The 17,650-nt window shown below is 33.0% G+C and overlaps 1 protein-coding gene across 7 annotated transcripts in view; it reads left to right on the top strand.

The window, feature by feature from the left end:
* CRMP (Collapsin Response Mediator Protein) overlaps window positions 1-16,773 on the top strand; it is a 131,148-nt gene extending 114,375 nt beyond the window's left edge. For 2 of the 7 annotated variants that reach the window (XM_085953749.1, XM_085953745.1), the window contains exons 11-14: window positions 696-780; window positions 5,973-6,143; window positions 8,488-8,622; window positions 12,216-16,773. In XM_085953749.1, coding sequence (XP_085809875.1) covers window positions 696-780; window positions 5,973-6,143; window positions 8,488-8,622; window positions 12,216-12,295 — 471 coding nt within the window. In that variant the 3' untranslated portion in view covers window positions 12,296-16,773. Of the gene's footprint in view, window positions 1-695; window positions 781-5,972; window positions 6,144-8,487; window positions 8,632-12,215 lie in introns of all 7 variants that reach the window. The other 5 variants (XM_085953751.1, XM_085953747.1, XM_085953748.1 and 2 more) reach the window with 3 other exon arrangements.
* Window positions 16,774-17,650: the final 877 nt, after the last annotated feature.

Here is a 17,650-nt window from a genome sequence, read left to right as displayed (position 1 = left end):
GACTAACCTGCTCCGCCACGCCGGACCAACTGACCCACCCCCGCCCCCCACTACTAGTAGTCAGTGATGATTCATCATAAATGCAGAATTTTACAGCGATTGTAAGACGCCATCGGAAATAAAATCCACCCAAAATTCAATTTCCTGGATGAGTCAAAGACTCACAAATGTGTTGTTGATAGAGATTTTCTATCCATCATTCCTTTTACGAGTTAATTTAGTTGAGAATGCCATATCGTCACGTTAGCCCTGTTTTCAATATCTGAATCGTTTCTTAATATTACGGTATGAATGATAGTTTCAGGCATGTTAAGTGAATGTACGAGATCAATTATGTGTGAAAAATATTCACGATGGTCCACGCACTACAAAGTCTCAACAGCAATAGACTGAGAAGAAGTGGGAGAACTGAGAGAATGGAGGCGTGTGAGCAAGACAGAAATATCATACGAGTTTGGGATTGAAAGTGACAGTAGACGACTGTGCGCTATTGCACTTGTTTTTTTATGTATTTTTATAATGTTTTTGCATTTTTCTGCAAATTAGTAACTGTGGGGACTCAGATAATGAAAACCCCCTGTACACATTGTTTTATTTAAATAAAATATCTCAGAATAGTATTTTGAAAGTCGGTAGGTAGCTAAATTGATAATCTATGATTGCCTAGGTACCTAATTATTATGTTTTTCTTCCAGGGCCAGACTGTCCATGGAGTACCACAATTTGTGATCGTCAGCGGGAGAGTCTGTGTGGATGACGGAGATCTTAGGGTTGCTGAAGGTATGCATGTTTCACACAAACTGATTTTCATGTAATAAAGTCTACAACAAAAATGGTGATCTGTCCATCTGCAATTTCATTTCATTTCTGCGTGGTGGGTTGACCAGATAGGTGATTTAAACACACATCACAAATTTGCTTTAATAGTAAAAAAAAAAGTCATAAGTCATGTCGCCGCGATTGTACCTGTACAAAAGTATCATCGATTTTTTACTTCCATCTCTTCCATAATAACTGTTATATGTAATCAAAATATCTTAGTCCCTTTAAATATTGACCTGATGAATTGGAGTTGATAACTTAGTTTGGTATAGAATACAATATGATTCCGTGATACGATTTATGCATCGAATGAAGCACCATCAGTGGAGTAGTCAACAAAATGCTTGCCTCTAGATGCATGAAGTAGAGGTTAGCACAATATGCTACTGATTCTTGGATTTCGGATTCGAATCCTGGCACTCGATCAAATTCACATTGTATTTGTCCAACATGTGATCGAATTCAAAAAATGGAACCAATAGGTCAAGCAAAAGACCAGATACATACCGAATTGTTCAGCCAGTGATAAAAGTTTTATGTAGGCTGAAATGATAGACGTTTATTCACCAGCAGATAAAAAAAAGACGTAGAAAGGATAAAAGTAAATACAGGAGGTCCTCGTTATTTGAGGGTAATTGGGACCGAAACAATATCTCTTAAAGCAAATCCGCTTAATACGGGGACCAAAATTACTTAGTAAATGAGTTTAATTGGGACGCGTTTAGAAAATAAAAAGACATATGAGCAAGACAGAAATAGTGTAGTGATACACCCCTGTTACAGGCGGGCTTCTCCCGGTGTAAAATAATCATTTAGTAGCTCAAGTCGAAACGTAACCATGACCTCTAGAAACGGCTTCATAAAACATCTAATCTGATTCCTTGCTCAACCACGTAAGTAATTTTTTTAATTTAAAATGTATAAATGATGATGTATGGAAGAGATAATTTTAAGACTAAATATAAGTATTTAAATATAATAAATTTTGCCGCGCTTGCCGGCAACGTAAAAATCCCTGCGCGCCTGCGCCGAGGTGGTCCTCGTGATTCGTCAAATCAAAATCAGGCGATAAAATTTGGCCAATCACGAGAGTCCTTTTTGTTGGACGGCGTAGGTACGCGAGATTTGAAAAAAGAAAAAAAAAGGCAGTAAGCGTCCCCTGTCCGATAGGTACGGACCTGACGACTACAACTGTAAAAATCCCAAATATAATTTGTAAAACTAAAAATTAAGAAAATGTAAAATATAAACAATATCACGTTACGAGCACGAAGGACTGTGTTTTATTTATACTCCGACCGTTGAAATTATTTTTTTGTGAATCCGCGGTTCGATGGACTCCTGAGCTAGCCGCTGGAACCCCGGGGATCTCAATGGCGCCTGGCAACATGGGGCGTGAAGAATCGCATTAATTCTTCCGAACCCGCGAAATAAAATTTACGCCCGCGAACGCTAAATAAAAGTTTACGATCCAGGAGCCGGAACAACCAAGAAATGGTTAACTAAAAAGCGGACTCTGACGTAACCCTTATCGAAGAAGAAGTGCTGTCTCCAACATCAAACCGGGAGAGCCCTCTGGTGTTCGAAGACAGTCCACATACGGAGCTGACCGCGCCTAGCGTCGTGCTGGAGACCGTAGCACCGGCGCGTCTCCAGTACGACGAATGGCTGCACAAATCCCACCTATGGAGACCAGACACATCATCAACGGTATCCAGCGAGGAGGGCTCGTAGAGGCCACGGCCCACTCACGACGAAAAACGGCGAGCAAAATGCCGATTTTCCTAGGGTATCACTAACATGTCGTGTACCCTAGTCGACCACGGGATGTTCGGTGAGGAGAGAAAAAGGAAACGCGAGGCTAGGGAGCCTCACAAGAGGGCTGAGAAGGCGCGCAAGCTGAGATGAATCGAAGAAGCTGTACGGGCGCAGGCTCGACCACGAGGAGATGAAGCAGGACCAGTCGCCAACCCTCTAGTCAAGGGTGAACGCCGAGTTGCTGTTGGAAGTTTCAGTGTAAACAGTGTAGTTAAAAGTGAAGATAATAATCGTAAATATCCGGAAATTCTTCTAATTACGGATAAAAAGTTAATTAGGGACCCACTTTCTGAGCCCTATAATCTTAAGTTCGTTAGTAAGAAAAATGTACATTCTAGTTTTAAAAATAACGCTCCGCAAAGTGACGCCAATTCTTTCCGTTCAAATAAAGTAAATATGAATGAATTCGAAAACATTAACATTGAAAATCGTAAACAATTTTATAAACGGGAAAGACGATATTCTACAGTAGCGCGAAACCTGTTTCAAAGTTACGCCGTGTTAATAATTTGAATCCAAAGAGAAACGAGGAAAATAGTACACTACCGTCCCTATTATTTCTTTACAAATTACCAATCGTAAATTTAACACAGCGAAAACGGAACGGGAATAATAAGGCGTCACTCGACAAAGTGTTAGTTGTTATGTTAAATTTTAATAATAAGTTAAAATTAGGTATAAAAGGATGAAAGTAGAGATTGTATGCTTGTGATAAAAAAAAAAAAAAAATGAGTCAATAAGCCGTAAATTTCTCAACGGGGTTTCAATAATAAAAAAAAAAATAATAATAATAAAACGTGAGAGGCACCGTAAATCGGCGCGGCGCGCCTTTGGAATAGGATGTCGGGCGCGTAAAACGAAACAACAATTTTTTTTTAAATAAAATGGGTTTCACTAAAAATAAAGTTAACTACACAGTTTTAAGTGTACTGATTCAGAAATAAATATAATGAGAGGGTGGAATATTTCAATTTTTAATATCAATGTGATTTATACAATCAATACAATGTTGCAAAATAATTATGGGTATTAGGGTAAAATATTAAATGTGATAGTAAGTACCATAAGTACAATGGGAAGATTTTATATAAAATTAGTAGCTATTTAATGTATGGGGTAGGAGTAATTAATAAAGTAAATTCGAATAAATTTAAAGTACAGGAAGTCTAATGAACGAATAAATTACTAAAGAAAGAAAAAGAATAAATACAGATGAAGACAATTTGGAAGCACAAAGGGAGCCACCTCTCGAAGTAAGCGCATCCAAAGGCAGCGTAGCCGAAAATTCATGATACCAAAGCTTGATGGTGTGGAGAGTGCGCACTCTCCTTTCTCGCGCAGGTTCATGGAGAGACTAGGGACGTGACGCCTGAAAGATCGTGAAACAACAAGAGGTACTTCCGAAGTGTAACCATCTATAAAAAAAAAAAAAAGAAAGGGAAAAGGATACTTATTGTAAACATCCATCCTATTACCTGTGGGAGAGCCGTGCCGCCGTCAACGAGCCTGGCCGTTGTACCGCTATACGATGCCTTGCCCGCAGTAATAGGAACAGATGGAGACACAGTACCTGTCCATCTATGAGGTGATACTCCAGAGACCAGCAGATCAGTGGAAAACTTTCCACAGGAAGATATCCGCTGCTCGGAACGAGCCTGGCTCAATAGTAACGCCACTACCACGCCCTGGTTGCAAAGGCAGACGACGCCAAACGAGGTACGCTCCTATTGCACCAGAAGAAGAAAAACGTAACACGAAACTATAATTCCGAACGAGGGCTAAACGTCTACAAATGTAGCCTCTCGGAATACAAAAAACTGGACAGCCCAAGAGTCAAAGACTATAGCTCCGCGACCCCTCCGCTGACTAATAAAAACGAATAAAATAACAAGAAAACCTAATTAAAACAAAGTAACACAAAATAAATGTACTACACTGAAATTAAATCAAACTCTGACCTATTCAAAGGTATCGCGAAAGCATTGCTTTGAGCTGAAAATAATAATCCAAAATAAATATAGAAAATAATAAAAATAGAGCTAAAGTATAGAGTTTTATGTTAGAATAGTTAGATTGTAGTTGAATTTTTATATAAACTGTTATCATGCCATGTATTTAACGGATGAACAAGGAATTGGATGGGTGGCCGATGAGATCAGGGCGTACCTTTCGACTTTAATCCAGATGGGGCGAATGATACACCCCTGTTACAGGCGGGCTTCTCCCGGTGTAAAATAATCATTTAGTAGCTCAAGTCGAAACGTAACCATGACCTCTAGAAACGGCTTCATAAAACATCTAATCTGATTCCTTGCTCAACCACGTAAGTAATTTTTTTAATTTAAAATGTATAAATGATGATGTATGGAAGAGATAATTTTAAGACTAAATATAAGTATTTAAATATAATAAATTTTGCCGCGCTTGCCGGCAACGTAAAAATCCCTGCGCGCCTGCGCCGAGGTGGTCCTCGTGATTCGTCAAATCAAAATCAGGCGATAAAATTTGGCCAATCACGAGAGTCCTTTTTGTTGGACGGCGTAGGTACGCGAGATTTGAAAAAAGAAAAAAAAAGGCAGTAAGCGTCCCCTGTCCGATAGGTACGGACCTGACGACTACAACTGTAAAAATCCCAAATATAATTTGTAAAACTAAAAATTAAGAAAATGTAAAATATAAACAATATCACGTTACGAGCACGAAGGACTGTGTTTTATTTACACTCCAACCGTAATAATTTCTTTTTTTGTGAATCCGGGGTTCGATGGACACCTGAGCTAGCCGCTGGAACCCCGGGGATCTCAGTAGGAGTGTGGGATTGATAGATTGAAAGTGACAATTTTTTTTTGCTTTTTCGTATAAGGTGGTTGGAAGGATTAGTTACATTGATGTGCAGTTAATTATGTTCCTCCATTTATATCTTTAATTTTCTTTATGGCCAGAATTAAATATTTTGTGTAGTGTTCTTGTGTTGTTTTGTTGTTTAGTATTTCGTAAGGTTTTTGGAGGTCAATTTCATGATTATGCTATCTACATAGAATTCTGAGAGTCCATCGCTCTTTTTATACTATAGGGCAGTCGTTGATGACAAGCCACAGCAGATAAAAGACCTTCAACCTACACACACTTCCCCCTAAGTAAGTAAGTTACGCAAAACAAAAACTAAACGAAGACACAATAGAGCTATGAAAGTGACAGTTGACGACTTTGAGCTATTTGTTTTTTTATGTGTTTTTATAGTTTTTTTGCATTTTTTTGTAAATTCTTAACTCGGATAATGAGGACTCCTGTATATGTGATGCAATACAAGTGACGGTTATATTCTTCTACAGGTCAAGGCCGCTTTGTGAAGACTCCTGTGAACAGTCCGTTTGTGTACGGCGACTCGCAGTCCGGCCAACACATCCCTGATGAGGGCAGCCAGCATGCCAATGGAGACGAGGATTACGAGCAACCGCAAAAGTATACCAACGGAAGGGCTGCCTTACCAGGTCTGACCATTGGTAATTATTATTGTTTGTGATATATAGCCATAGATGAATTAATACCCACTAATTAATTATTTGTGTATGTCTTTTATTTTCATAGATTTGCATGTAAGTAAGTAAACTTTTATATACCTATTGTATAATTATTATGTATTAAATTATTGTGTAGTGTTGAAAAATATTGTCGGTTTGTAACTATCCCTAATTAATTCCCTATTTCTGTATGACTGGGTGTTATTATTTAGTATTCAATATCATTAACCAAACTTTAGTTTAGAGAAATTATGCAGATGTACTGTACAAATAATGTTTAATATAAATCTGTTTTGATAAAAAAATCATTTTGGTTTGTCACATTCTCTATATTTTTGATAAATGAGTAAGGCCAGTGGCACACTCGCTGAAAAATGCTGTTGAGACTGACCATAAAAACATGTCTGTATGTTTGCAAACAGAGAATGGCGTGAACACATTAGTCATGTTTTTCTGGTCTATATAGAGGTGGGAAAACTGGTCGATTTTGAAGACTAAGTATACTTACTACCAGTATAAAAAAATACTTAATATCGAAACTTGTTCCAAAATACTTACTAGTATTTGGAATACTATATAGAGTGTTTGGCGTGCGTATGCGACATAAGTCTCATATTCAACTGGAACTAAAACCAACTCCATATTAGTATTTGAAATATAATAGAATAGAATATAGATATCCAATAGAATCGCTAAAAATACACTGAGCTTGGCTTTTCGAAATGTCCCATTTATTATAAAATTTTAAATTTATGAGTTGTTTTTCTGTTCTTTATTCTTGTTAACATAAAATGAATAACAGTGATTATTTTTTTTATTTTAAACATGTTTAGAGCGGTCATAACAAGCCTGTGCATCATCTTACCACATTTGCGAGGGAATGTGCTTCTACACACAATTTATGACCTATTGTTCATACATACGATTATGTCATTCGAATGCATGGACTAATAAATTAAAATATACTAGTATTCAAGTGCTATCTCGCTCGCGCGCATTTAATGTCAATAGTGTAGAAAGTCTACCAACTGGCGAGTGACTCGCGATGATATCATCACAAGTTTTTTGGAACAAGTTTATTGGGCCACACATACTGAGTATGGGTAGTTTCATTCGAGACTTGAGTACACAAACTGGTGAAAGTATTTCCAACTCACCTCTAGTTCTATATCAACCTTATTTTTCAGCTAGTGTGTCTCCAATCTATGTACCTAACTGTCCTTAGAAGTGTTTTCTGGTAGATGTAAATTTAGTGACTACTATTAATTGTACCCACAAAACAATACTGTTTTATTATCTATGGAAAAAATGGCCTCTCAGAGTTAAGAAAAAGGTTAATAATTAGCACATAGCAATTAGTAACGTGGTCTATTTTCCATGTCATGTATTATTTTTGATTGCAATCAACTTATTGTGGACTAATATATTGTCACCATTTAAGCATAAGTCATCATCAGCAGAAACATTGTTTTAAAATGATAGTCTTTGATAGGTGCAGTGCGGTGCGCCCACGATGGTTGAGTGACTTACGCGTCGACTTATAATGCCGTGTATCCCAAGCTCGAATCCTGGATTTGGCAAATACAGATATTGTTTTTCAATTTGTGTTTGGATCCAAAGTATGGACCTAATAGGTTGAGCAAGTGGCTGACATCTATTTCTCGTAAAAACAAAAAAATCTGTTAATCCACTCTGTAGAGGTCAAAACCAAAGAAAAAAAAGTCTTTGAAAGTTTAAAAAAAAAATGAATTGCCACGTTGGCTGCCACTTGGTGCATATGGGCATATAGTCCTTGTACTCGTTCAAACGTACATTGAAAAAATAACATTTATTTTTTTGACCATCAGTAGGTCTAACCAGCGATTGACAGGTTAAAGTTCAAATTTACAGTAAATCAAAGATATTAGAACTTTTGCTCTCTGATTGGTCAGCTTCAGTGTTTTGTCCCATTGGTCTGTTTAAAGAGTATTTTTTCGGAGTCCATTCATAACCGCTGTTTCTGCTTATGGTGACTTGTCTGGATGGCAATAATATAATAAACATGAACGAAAGTTTGTATCGTTTTACCCTACAGTAGAATCTTGATTATTCACACCAATTATTGCGGTTAACTGTAAGTTGTCCGGATAATGATTTCATCCTTTATCCATACTTAGTATACCATAGTATTAATAATATTATCAGTGATTCATTAATAGCAATTGTTCACAATTACTAATCACTAAGTATTTGACGACCTGAGAGTTAAAGGAACCCGAGTGAATAGGTTACCAAATTGAGAGATGTTTTAAACTATTATGTTATTGATTATTATTGCTTTTTGTAGATTTAAATATGCTGTCTCCAGCGAATAAGTATTTGGAAGATCTGAGTGCTTCCTCGACGTGCTCTACGCCGACCGGCCGGAAGATGAGATCACTGGAACAGAGAAATATGCAAGATTCCACTTTCTCTATTAGCGGTCAGTTGGGTATAACTTCAATGCACTTTTTTTTATAACCCTACACCCCTTAACGGTTTATTTGGTCAGTATCTTTTTTGAATTGTGTAGTTAGGAAATAAAATATGAATTATGATTTCCAAATCATATACCTATACACAATAATATAGTATTAAAGATTGCCATTATTGAAAATACTGATTTCAAAAAGAATAATAATATAATTCGGTACTGTGATGGCAAACGGTTATAACTGCTGTTTACACAATTTTACAGGAGAGCAAAAACAAAGTTTTTAAATCAGTCTGACAAGAGTTAGTTTATAAGATATTTCATATCAAAATAAGCAAAATTAGCATCCCAACACTAACCTTAAATCATATCTTTAAAAAAGAAAGTTTTATTTATCTTTCATTAAGCAAATATATTATTTTGCCATATCAACTTTTTTTCACATTTGGTCAGATGCAGATATCTTTTAACGTTACTTTGTGACCAATAAAGTTGCAGTTCTAATATTTTGCCACATCAAAGAATACAATTTGGACCGTATTATCAAAGAAAACTTGAAAAGTGAAAAAAAACTGCAGTTATAACCGTTATAACTGTTATATCACATCATAGTCCTCACATCACAGTACCTTTTTGTGAAAATACTGACCGAATAAATGAATAAACACACATTACTTATTTTGGTACTGTTCGGTTATCAGGAATACAGTGGAAAAATAGCCGATAAACTGGATTATTTGTTAGGTTAACCTAACCCAACCTAACCTAAACTAATCCAGTATATCGGGTATTTTCAAAATGTGTTTCCACTGTATTCCTTATAACCGAACAGTACCCTTATTTTATGGTCTAAAAAAATATCCTCAGTCAATTCACTAATGTAATGCTTCTCAGACATACAAGACAATAGGTAGTACCCAGAGATGTAACCGATACTTTGATATTTATATTTTCGATACAATACCAGTATCGATCTTCCTTTCTATGCAACATCCCTGCTAGTACACCTTTAGAGATAATAAATTTTACTACCACGTACCTACCAAATTATAACTCATTTTTTATATGTTCCGAGTACATAACCATTGAAAATTTTCTGATGGTAAAGAATTTTTTCTTTGTGCAATGACATTATATACAATGCAATATAATTCCATTCTTATTTTCCTAATTATAGTAAGGAAATGCTAAATTATAGTATTTTTGGCATATTATACGTACTCACTATTAAACATAGTGTACATGCACGAAAATTATAGCATGCATACCATAATTATTACAGAACAGTTAGCAATACTACGCAAATCACTGATAATTCAAATATTCTTTATGAAAAAAAAGTTCAATCGTGTACTTTAATTCTTTTGCATAGGTACCACAGTTTGCAAAACACTGTACTATAGGAAAGAGTATCAGGAAAATGTATTAATATTTATGTATAAACACAGTCTTGAGATAGGTACTTTCATTATGATCATTCGATTATTTTTGTTTTCGATAGATACATCCTTTCTAACACATTTTCTGTCAGGCCTGGGCAAACTACGGCCCGCCAGATATTTATGTGAGGCCCTTGAGCTGTAATCCTATTTCTGAAAAAAGTTTATTTTTCTTTTTACATTTTAACGTCTTTTTAAAAATAAAATTTGAATATACCTACATGAACGTCGAGAAGAAATCTGCAAATTTTACAACACTCTTAATTCGGAGAAATTCAAAAAACTTAAAGATTCTGCTCGAAAAATGTTGGTTATTTTTGGATAAACCTACATAATATGTGAACAAACATTTTCAATTATGAATATCAATAAAAGCTCTTTACGACCAAGCATCACCGTAAAAATTTCAACTACAAAATTATCATTTGAAATTAAAAAAATGTTGAAAAATGTAAAACAAGTTCATTCTTCTCATTAAATTATTGGCTATTAGAGAATTATTTATTTTTTTATGCCGAAATTCCTTTTTCATGATAATAAATAATGTAGGTACATCTAAAAATATTATTTTTTTATTAAAAAATATTTGCGGCCCGCCATTTATTTTATATTCTTAATGTGGCCCTTCATTCAAAAAGTTTACCCAGCCCTGCTCTATGTGAATGCTAAATGTTGTAATAATATAATAATTATTCTGTGTACGAAATGAAAAATCACTACTTTTCTGAAGAGTCAAAAGAAGATTGCATTTTGGGAACCTCTATGTGAATATCTATTCTGTGTGATATTTACTAATTCAACGACATTGGTTCCATACGTCCCTTTTCTACTTTTTTTTTATTTTTCAAACTAATCTGCCTTTTCATTTCACACACGGTATTATTATGACTACATTATACAATGCAAAATTTGTATTACTCCCTTCCAAAAAATCGTGAATTAAATCAAAGTAATTGTATGAAAGAATTACTTGATTTTATTTATTTAACCGTACCTAGCTGTAGATTTTAGAGACGAGGGGTGGAATTAGGCTGTTAAGGCGAAGTCTTCACTGAGTCTTTTTTAAAGAGGCACTTAGCGGAAAAATACGAAGCTTGCAATTTGAGACATTTTTTTGATAATTTACAATTTCAACTGTATTAATGAATAAATATGTATCTGAAAACATTAAAAAGAAAAATATTTTTGATTTTAAGTCAAAGATAAACTTACAATTGTAAAAAATGTAATAAAATGTGAATTTGTTGAATCGGACCGCACCCTATTATTACATATATTTTATGGTCATATTTAATATTAAAATTTAGTTTATTAAGTTTTCTAATCATCACTTAAGAGATTTTTGACTAATTCATAGTTTTAATATTTTTTATATCTATTTTAAAAAACATCGATTTTTATAAAAAATATAAATGTGTATAACTTGAAATCCTTTTTATTTATATCGTGACATGATGAAATCAACAAAAAATATTCTTCTATCTATGACTATTATCCAGTATGGCTTGGATTAGGCAGGGTCTAATTGAATTTTTTAAATTAAAAAGTAGTCTTAATTCAATGAAAACAAATACGTTTTGACTGACAAAATTTAGTGTGTACTATCTATGTCGGATCTTAACAGCCTACCTCCACCCTTCGCCACTGATATATTTTGTTTATCTCGTCATTATTATATCTTAAATATTATTATAGTCCAATGCATAAGGCACCGGCTTCTACAATTTTTTCCATCCATTATTCAAATCTAACACTATGCCATTGATTCAGGTCAATGGTCGGCAAACTTTTGAAATAGAATTACCTAATATGTGTAACATGATTTAAATTTTTTCGAGAGCCGTAAACATATTTTTATACAAGTAAGATTTAAAAAATGTAGAAAGTGTATCTAAAATTTGGTACCTAAAATACTTTGGAGTATTATAACACACTGAATTCAATGAAAGTCGAAACTCTTCGATAACCCTGAAAAGAAGGCTTCTATTGACTAGTCTCGACCTAGGGATGTTAACAGATGTTTCAGTTATGGGAACATTTTTCATTAATAACTTACGATGACAAAAAAGTATATTTTTCACTGTTATAAGTTTAACTTTACATATTATATTCAATTTGATTAGGTACTATTTAATTATGTGCAATATTATTAATTATTTTCAGAGGAACTCGAGGGAGCAGACCGACGTACGTCGGTGCGCGTGAGGAACCCTCCCGGCGGAAAATCATCAGGACTCTGGTAAAGGAGAGGCGGTTGAATGCAAGTTCAAATAATTATCACTAGTGTCGGTCATTTGTTAGTGGGACGCCATCTTGCTGGATTGAACGGCCACGGTTCGCGAAAGTTGAATATCCGGACATGTTTAGAGATTGCAAATCACCACGAGTCGTCGTATGAAAGAATTTTGTAGTATTTTTACCACTTTGACACGTTAACATAAGAATATATTATTATTATAATCTTAGATTTAGTGGTAAGTACCTTTGTGAATTGGCAATATTGGCAGTATTGAAGATGAATAGGCAATACCTGTTTTGATAGTAGGGTTTTTGTATACTTACTTAGTTACTGACAAATATTAAAAAACCCTGGGTAAACATAAAATTCTATTAATAAACCTGTATTCAAGTGTTATGCTTTTGACATATTTAAGCATTTCAATATTCTATTAGATAATATAAATTGAATGTATTATTAATTTAATTTGTTCACATAAACTTGAAACAACTGAAGATACAAACGATATTACTTCAACTTATACATTACTAATTCACCATCAATAATTTAGAGACTACATGAGTATGGCACAATGAGAATTTATTGCTAAACGAGCCTATCCTACAGTAATGAGTCTGATTAAACGTTGTCTTTCCAATTTTACATTTAAAGTATTATACCTTTGTATCACAAACACCTTATATAGTAATCCTATAATTGATATTTCTAAATAGGTACTTACATAAAAAAGATATATTATAGTATAACTGTGCCTCAAATCATTGCCTGCCGAAGAGAATGCGTAATTACTGTGTAATCTGCTGTAATTAACAGAATAATTAGATGCAATACGGGCACAAATAGCTCAATATTCACGATCAGTATTAACACAAGTATGTAGCTAGTTTGACAAAATTTAATTAAGCAGTTAATTTTTTTCTACTGCAAACACTTGAAGAATTTAAGTTAGCATAAAATAAATCAACATTAATTGAATGTCGCAAAAATGTAGACAGGTTAGATTATTCTCTCGGCTATGATTGTCATTTTTGGTAATACATTTTCAACGTTAATAATATATTATGGTGCCGGGTTGCCAGTATTGTGTTTGTATTAAAATAGTAATTTGACAAAAATGTGTCAAAGTGGTTTAAATTTCACAATCAAGGATTTTCGTATTCAGTGTATACTTAAGAAGTGATGTGGTTTTTAAATCAGACAGATTATCATGTATCATAAATGATTAATTGGTTTTTGTTAATATTATAATTATTTTTAAAACGTTAATATATCGCGCTGTATTCACGTAAATATGACCACAGCGGTATGTTTTATCCACTTATTTAAAATATAATAACTGCTTTAAAATTGCAATATTGACATCCGACTCATATGGCTGCTTGAAGCTGCAATGGTTTCAATTTTAATATTTCAAAAATTTATTAATCTTGTTATGATATATTGATACCTAAGGGACAAGAACAATAAACAATTCGATAATGGGGAACAGCTGTATTAATTGAAATTTGGTAACGTTTATACATTGAATAAGTATAATATACATAGATAAGTTCGGCTTGAATGACTAGTGTGACCATGTCGCAATATAATACTATGGACTCCGTGGCAGCCGTATATTTATTATAAATTTATTGTTTACGCTTCGATAGTTCTGTGCGCTTCAGCGGTTGTCTATGCCTTTCATGATTTTGCAATATTAACTGTAGTTTTATTAAATGTGCATAAAATCATTACATCAACTTTTTAATTCTAACTTTTATAACATTATCAATAATGATAAAAAGCCAATAAACATGCCTTCTCTGTAAAAAAGACATTGACATATTATGGTGTTTCCATTTACATAAAAAAATCTTTTCCAAATATTGTCCATGCCTTTTCATAAATTCATTACAAGCTACTAAGGGAATATATAATTTGTGTATGGCAACTCTTCTAGAATTTAAATAATTTATGATCTTTGCAGTATGCAGCTATTGACTTTCTTATAATGAATGATAAAAGGCTATTTACCTACTGACACGTATAGCCAGTTTGTGGGATTCCTCAAATATTACTAAACAAAAAAAAAATTAAAGTACAATCTGGCTTTCTTGATAAAATAGCTACCATTATTAAGATAAAGTTTCGTCATGTTGATTTTTTAATATTGGCGTAATATTCTTAGTTAATATTGAAAAGCTTAAAAAGTATTAAAAAGAAATAAACGCTTGAAATGCCTCATATAAAAATACATTATAGTATTCAAAATAGAGCCAAACGTTGGGAGAATTTTAATGCATTTATGGCTTTTATTTTTGCATTGATTTTTTACAACTCCATACATAAAAACGTACAATAATTATTTTACAAGCATTATAAGCTTATTTTTTTGATAAATAACATTAGTATAATAAGATAGTATTTGATGTTCTGAATACAAACCTAATCGTCTTAATTTAATCTTCATATATAACCATTTTTGTTCAATTTATTTAAAACGCATATCGTTAATGAGCATTTTCAATTTCTTTACATTAAATTTAAATATATAATATTATTATTGTGCTTGTGGATTGTTAAAAACATTATTGTGTTTTATATTACTTATTAATTATCCTCTTTACTGTGTAGCAAATTACATATTTATAAATATAAAACGTTTACAAATATTTAAAATATGAATCCGATTTGTACTTTTTTAGCTTTTGCTATAAATTTATAAACTTTTCATACACTTGTGAAAGAAAATTACTTTCAGCTCTCTTTAGATATGAGATCAATATTTAAAACTACTACAGTACACTCTCAGTAATCCGCCGCTCGATTATCCGACAACTACTATAATCCGCCATTATTTTTACTAGTTAAAAGCACAAAATCAAGCTCTATAATTCACCGGTATTCGATTGTCAAATTCAGTAGTCCGCCGCGTACAAGTATACAACGCAGATGAGACGGGTTTATTTTGGAAACTTCTCCTTCGTAAAACGTACGTTCATCGCGAAGAAAGTAATGTATCAGGGAGGAAAGTGCCCAAGGACCACATCACAATTAATATGCCGTGCTCTAATGCTACCGGGACACACAAAATGAAGCTTTTGGTCATAGAGAAAGCCAGGAATCCTAAGCCATTCAAGAATATCTGCCTCACTGAACAACTGGTTGTGTCAAGTGATTTACTGTTTAATATTTAGTTGATTTTAATTATAAATTAAACCGTAATTTGCTAGTACAAATTTCTCAAACCTGTTTTATTTTTACCATATTTTGTATGTATGCACTATAATCCGCCGCTTTCACTAATTGGACACTTGTCTGCTTTTTGGGGTGGCGGATTACTGACAGAGTACTGTATATAATAAAGTTCAAGATCATTTATAAAAATAATAATTCGACAGTCCAATGTAATAAAAGTATGACTATTACAAAATAATATTTAAATTAATTTGTTATATTTATTTATCTTATATTGTGAGAGAGCTGATTTGATCAATTTTCCTATAAACCAAAAAATAAATCACAACATTTAGAATTGGCTGTATACAATATAAGCTGTGTAGTGTTATAGTTTAAAAAATAATATCGGAACCAACAAACTTACATATATAATTATGTGTTCACCAATTTTATGGTACATAGTACATATTTTAAACGATTAGTATATTCTATTGATTAATAATATTGACACATTCTATACCTGCGACGGCCAAAATTTGCCTTGTATCCCATGACAATAATTATAATATCTTATTACGCCAATGGGATAACTGTTTAAAATTTATCACATAATTTGTTTTAACAGATTTTATTATTGTGAACCTTTAAACATGGGACGAAACTCATGTATTTTCTAAGGTCCATATATTATGACGTCACACGATTTTGGCTATTTTTTACCCCCTGTCTATATTACGTCACATCTTTGACATCCCCTCCCCCCTTCCTAAATGTTAAATAACAGAACAAAATGTTTTGTCATTTTTTTAAATATTTATCCTTAAATTCCCGATCCCCAATACATATTGTGTTTTCAAATCCTTTGTGATGTCACGTTTTCTGACCCCCCTAGAGTGTAACGCCATATAATATGGACGGTCCATAACGTGACTTTTTGATTATTTTATTTATCACATTGGTTACAGAGCCCTCATGATACGATGCCATGTGATGGCATTGCAGCCGTAAGAATTACAACTCTGATCGCACAACAAATTTTTACATTAACACTTTTATACACTATCGATATATTGTTAGTATTATCAGCCCACAAGATGTTTGTAATCAATCATACATAATTTTAAATAAAAGTGTAATTTGTTATTTTACTTTACCAAAATACTTTTTTATAGTTCATAATTTTACTAAAGCAATTTCCTCCTCAATAGCTAACTAAAATAATATAGTATATACTGTATACAGTATCTATGTGCTTCTTGTGTATAAAACCTAATGAAAACAGGTGGTAAAGGATGTGTCAAATTTTAGATATTAAGTGTGTTTTTATAATATTGTTTTTTTTTTTATATTATACCTCTTTTCTTGTTGTGTTTTCAATTCAGTACAAATGTTGAATGACATATTTATTAATGTTTTAAATAATATATATGTTGGCCGAGCTGGCCTCTAGTCTTACATGTTCTTTAAGTTTTCACCTAGTTTGGTTTTTATCATAAAGTCTTTTCAGAAGTGATTGCTACGTCTGATCGTTATATAAAAACAAAAAAAACATGTACTTAACGTTGAATCATTTAATAATTTAAATTATATTATTTAAGGAGTTTGTAACTCCTCAAACTTTTCATATATCATGGTATTAATCGCAATTTATCAAAAAAGAATCGGAAAAAAAAAAGTTTGACAATATCAACTTTTGTTGAGGCTTTATATAAAAACCGAACATTACACATTTTCCATGTTTCATAAAAATAATTTAATATATTTCATCTCACCCAAGTTTTATAAATATGTCGTTTTTATATTCATAGTTTCACAATATTTTATGATCATGTTTGTTTTTATATTTTATTGGTTTTATTTTCATACGTTTAAGATCATATTATTATAACATGTTAACATTTTTTATTATTTATAAATTGATCAATTTATAACAGTAATAAACCAAAGTGAACTATTGTGTAAAATGTTGTCTTACTTATTTACACAATCTTACAAGGCTTAAGGGGATACACGAGTGAAACACAAAAATTTGCAAGTTTTCGAGACACTTATTTTTATGAATATATTTAGCATCTGATGATTTAGCCCTTTGTCCAGTGATCAGATGTATGTCTCGACTGCAAAAGACCTGTTTCATATTTCCAAAAATTGGTTTTTGCTATCCCACTCCTGATCTTGCTTTCATGGTGTGGGCTCATGT

Source organism: Rhyacophila brunnea, unplaced genomic scaffold, assembly GCF_057557595.1.
Source record: "Rhyacophila brunnea isolate RB1 unplaced genomic scaffold, BYU_Rbru_1.0 scaffold_4, whole genome shotgun sequence".
Lineage (NCBI taxonomy): Eukaryota > Metazoa > Arthropoda > Insecta > Trichoptera > Rhyacophilidae > Rhyacophila > Rhyacophila brunnea.
The sequence above is the reverse complement of the archived record's forward strand: the minus strand, read 5'-3'. Positions and strand labels throughout refer to the sequence as shown.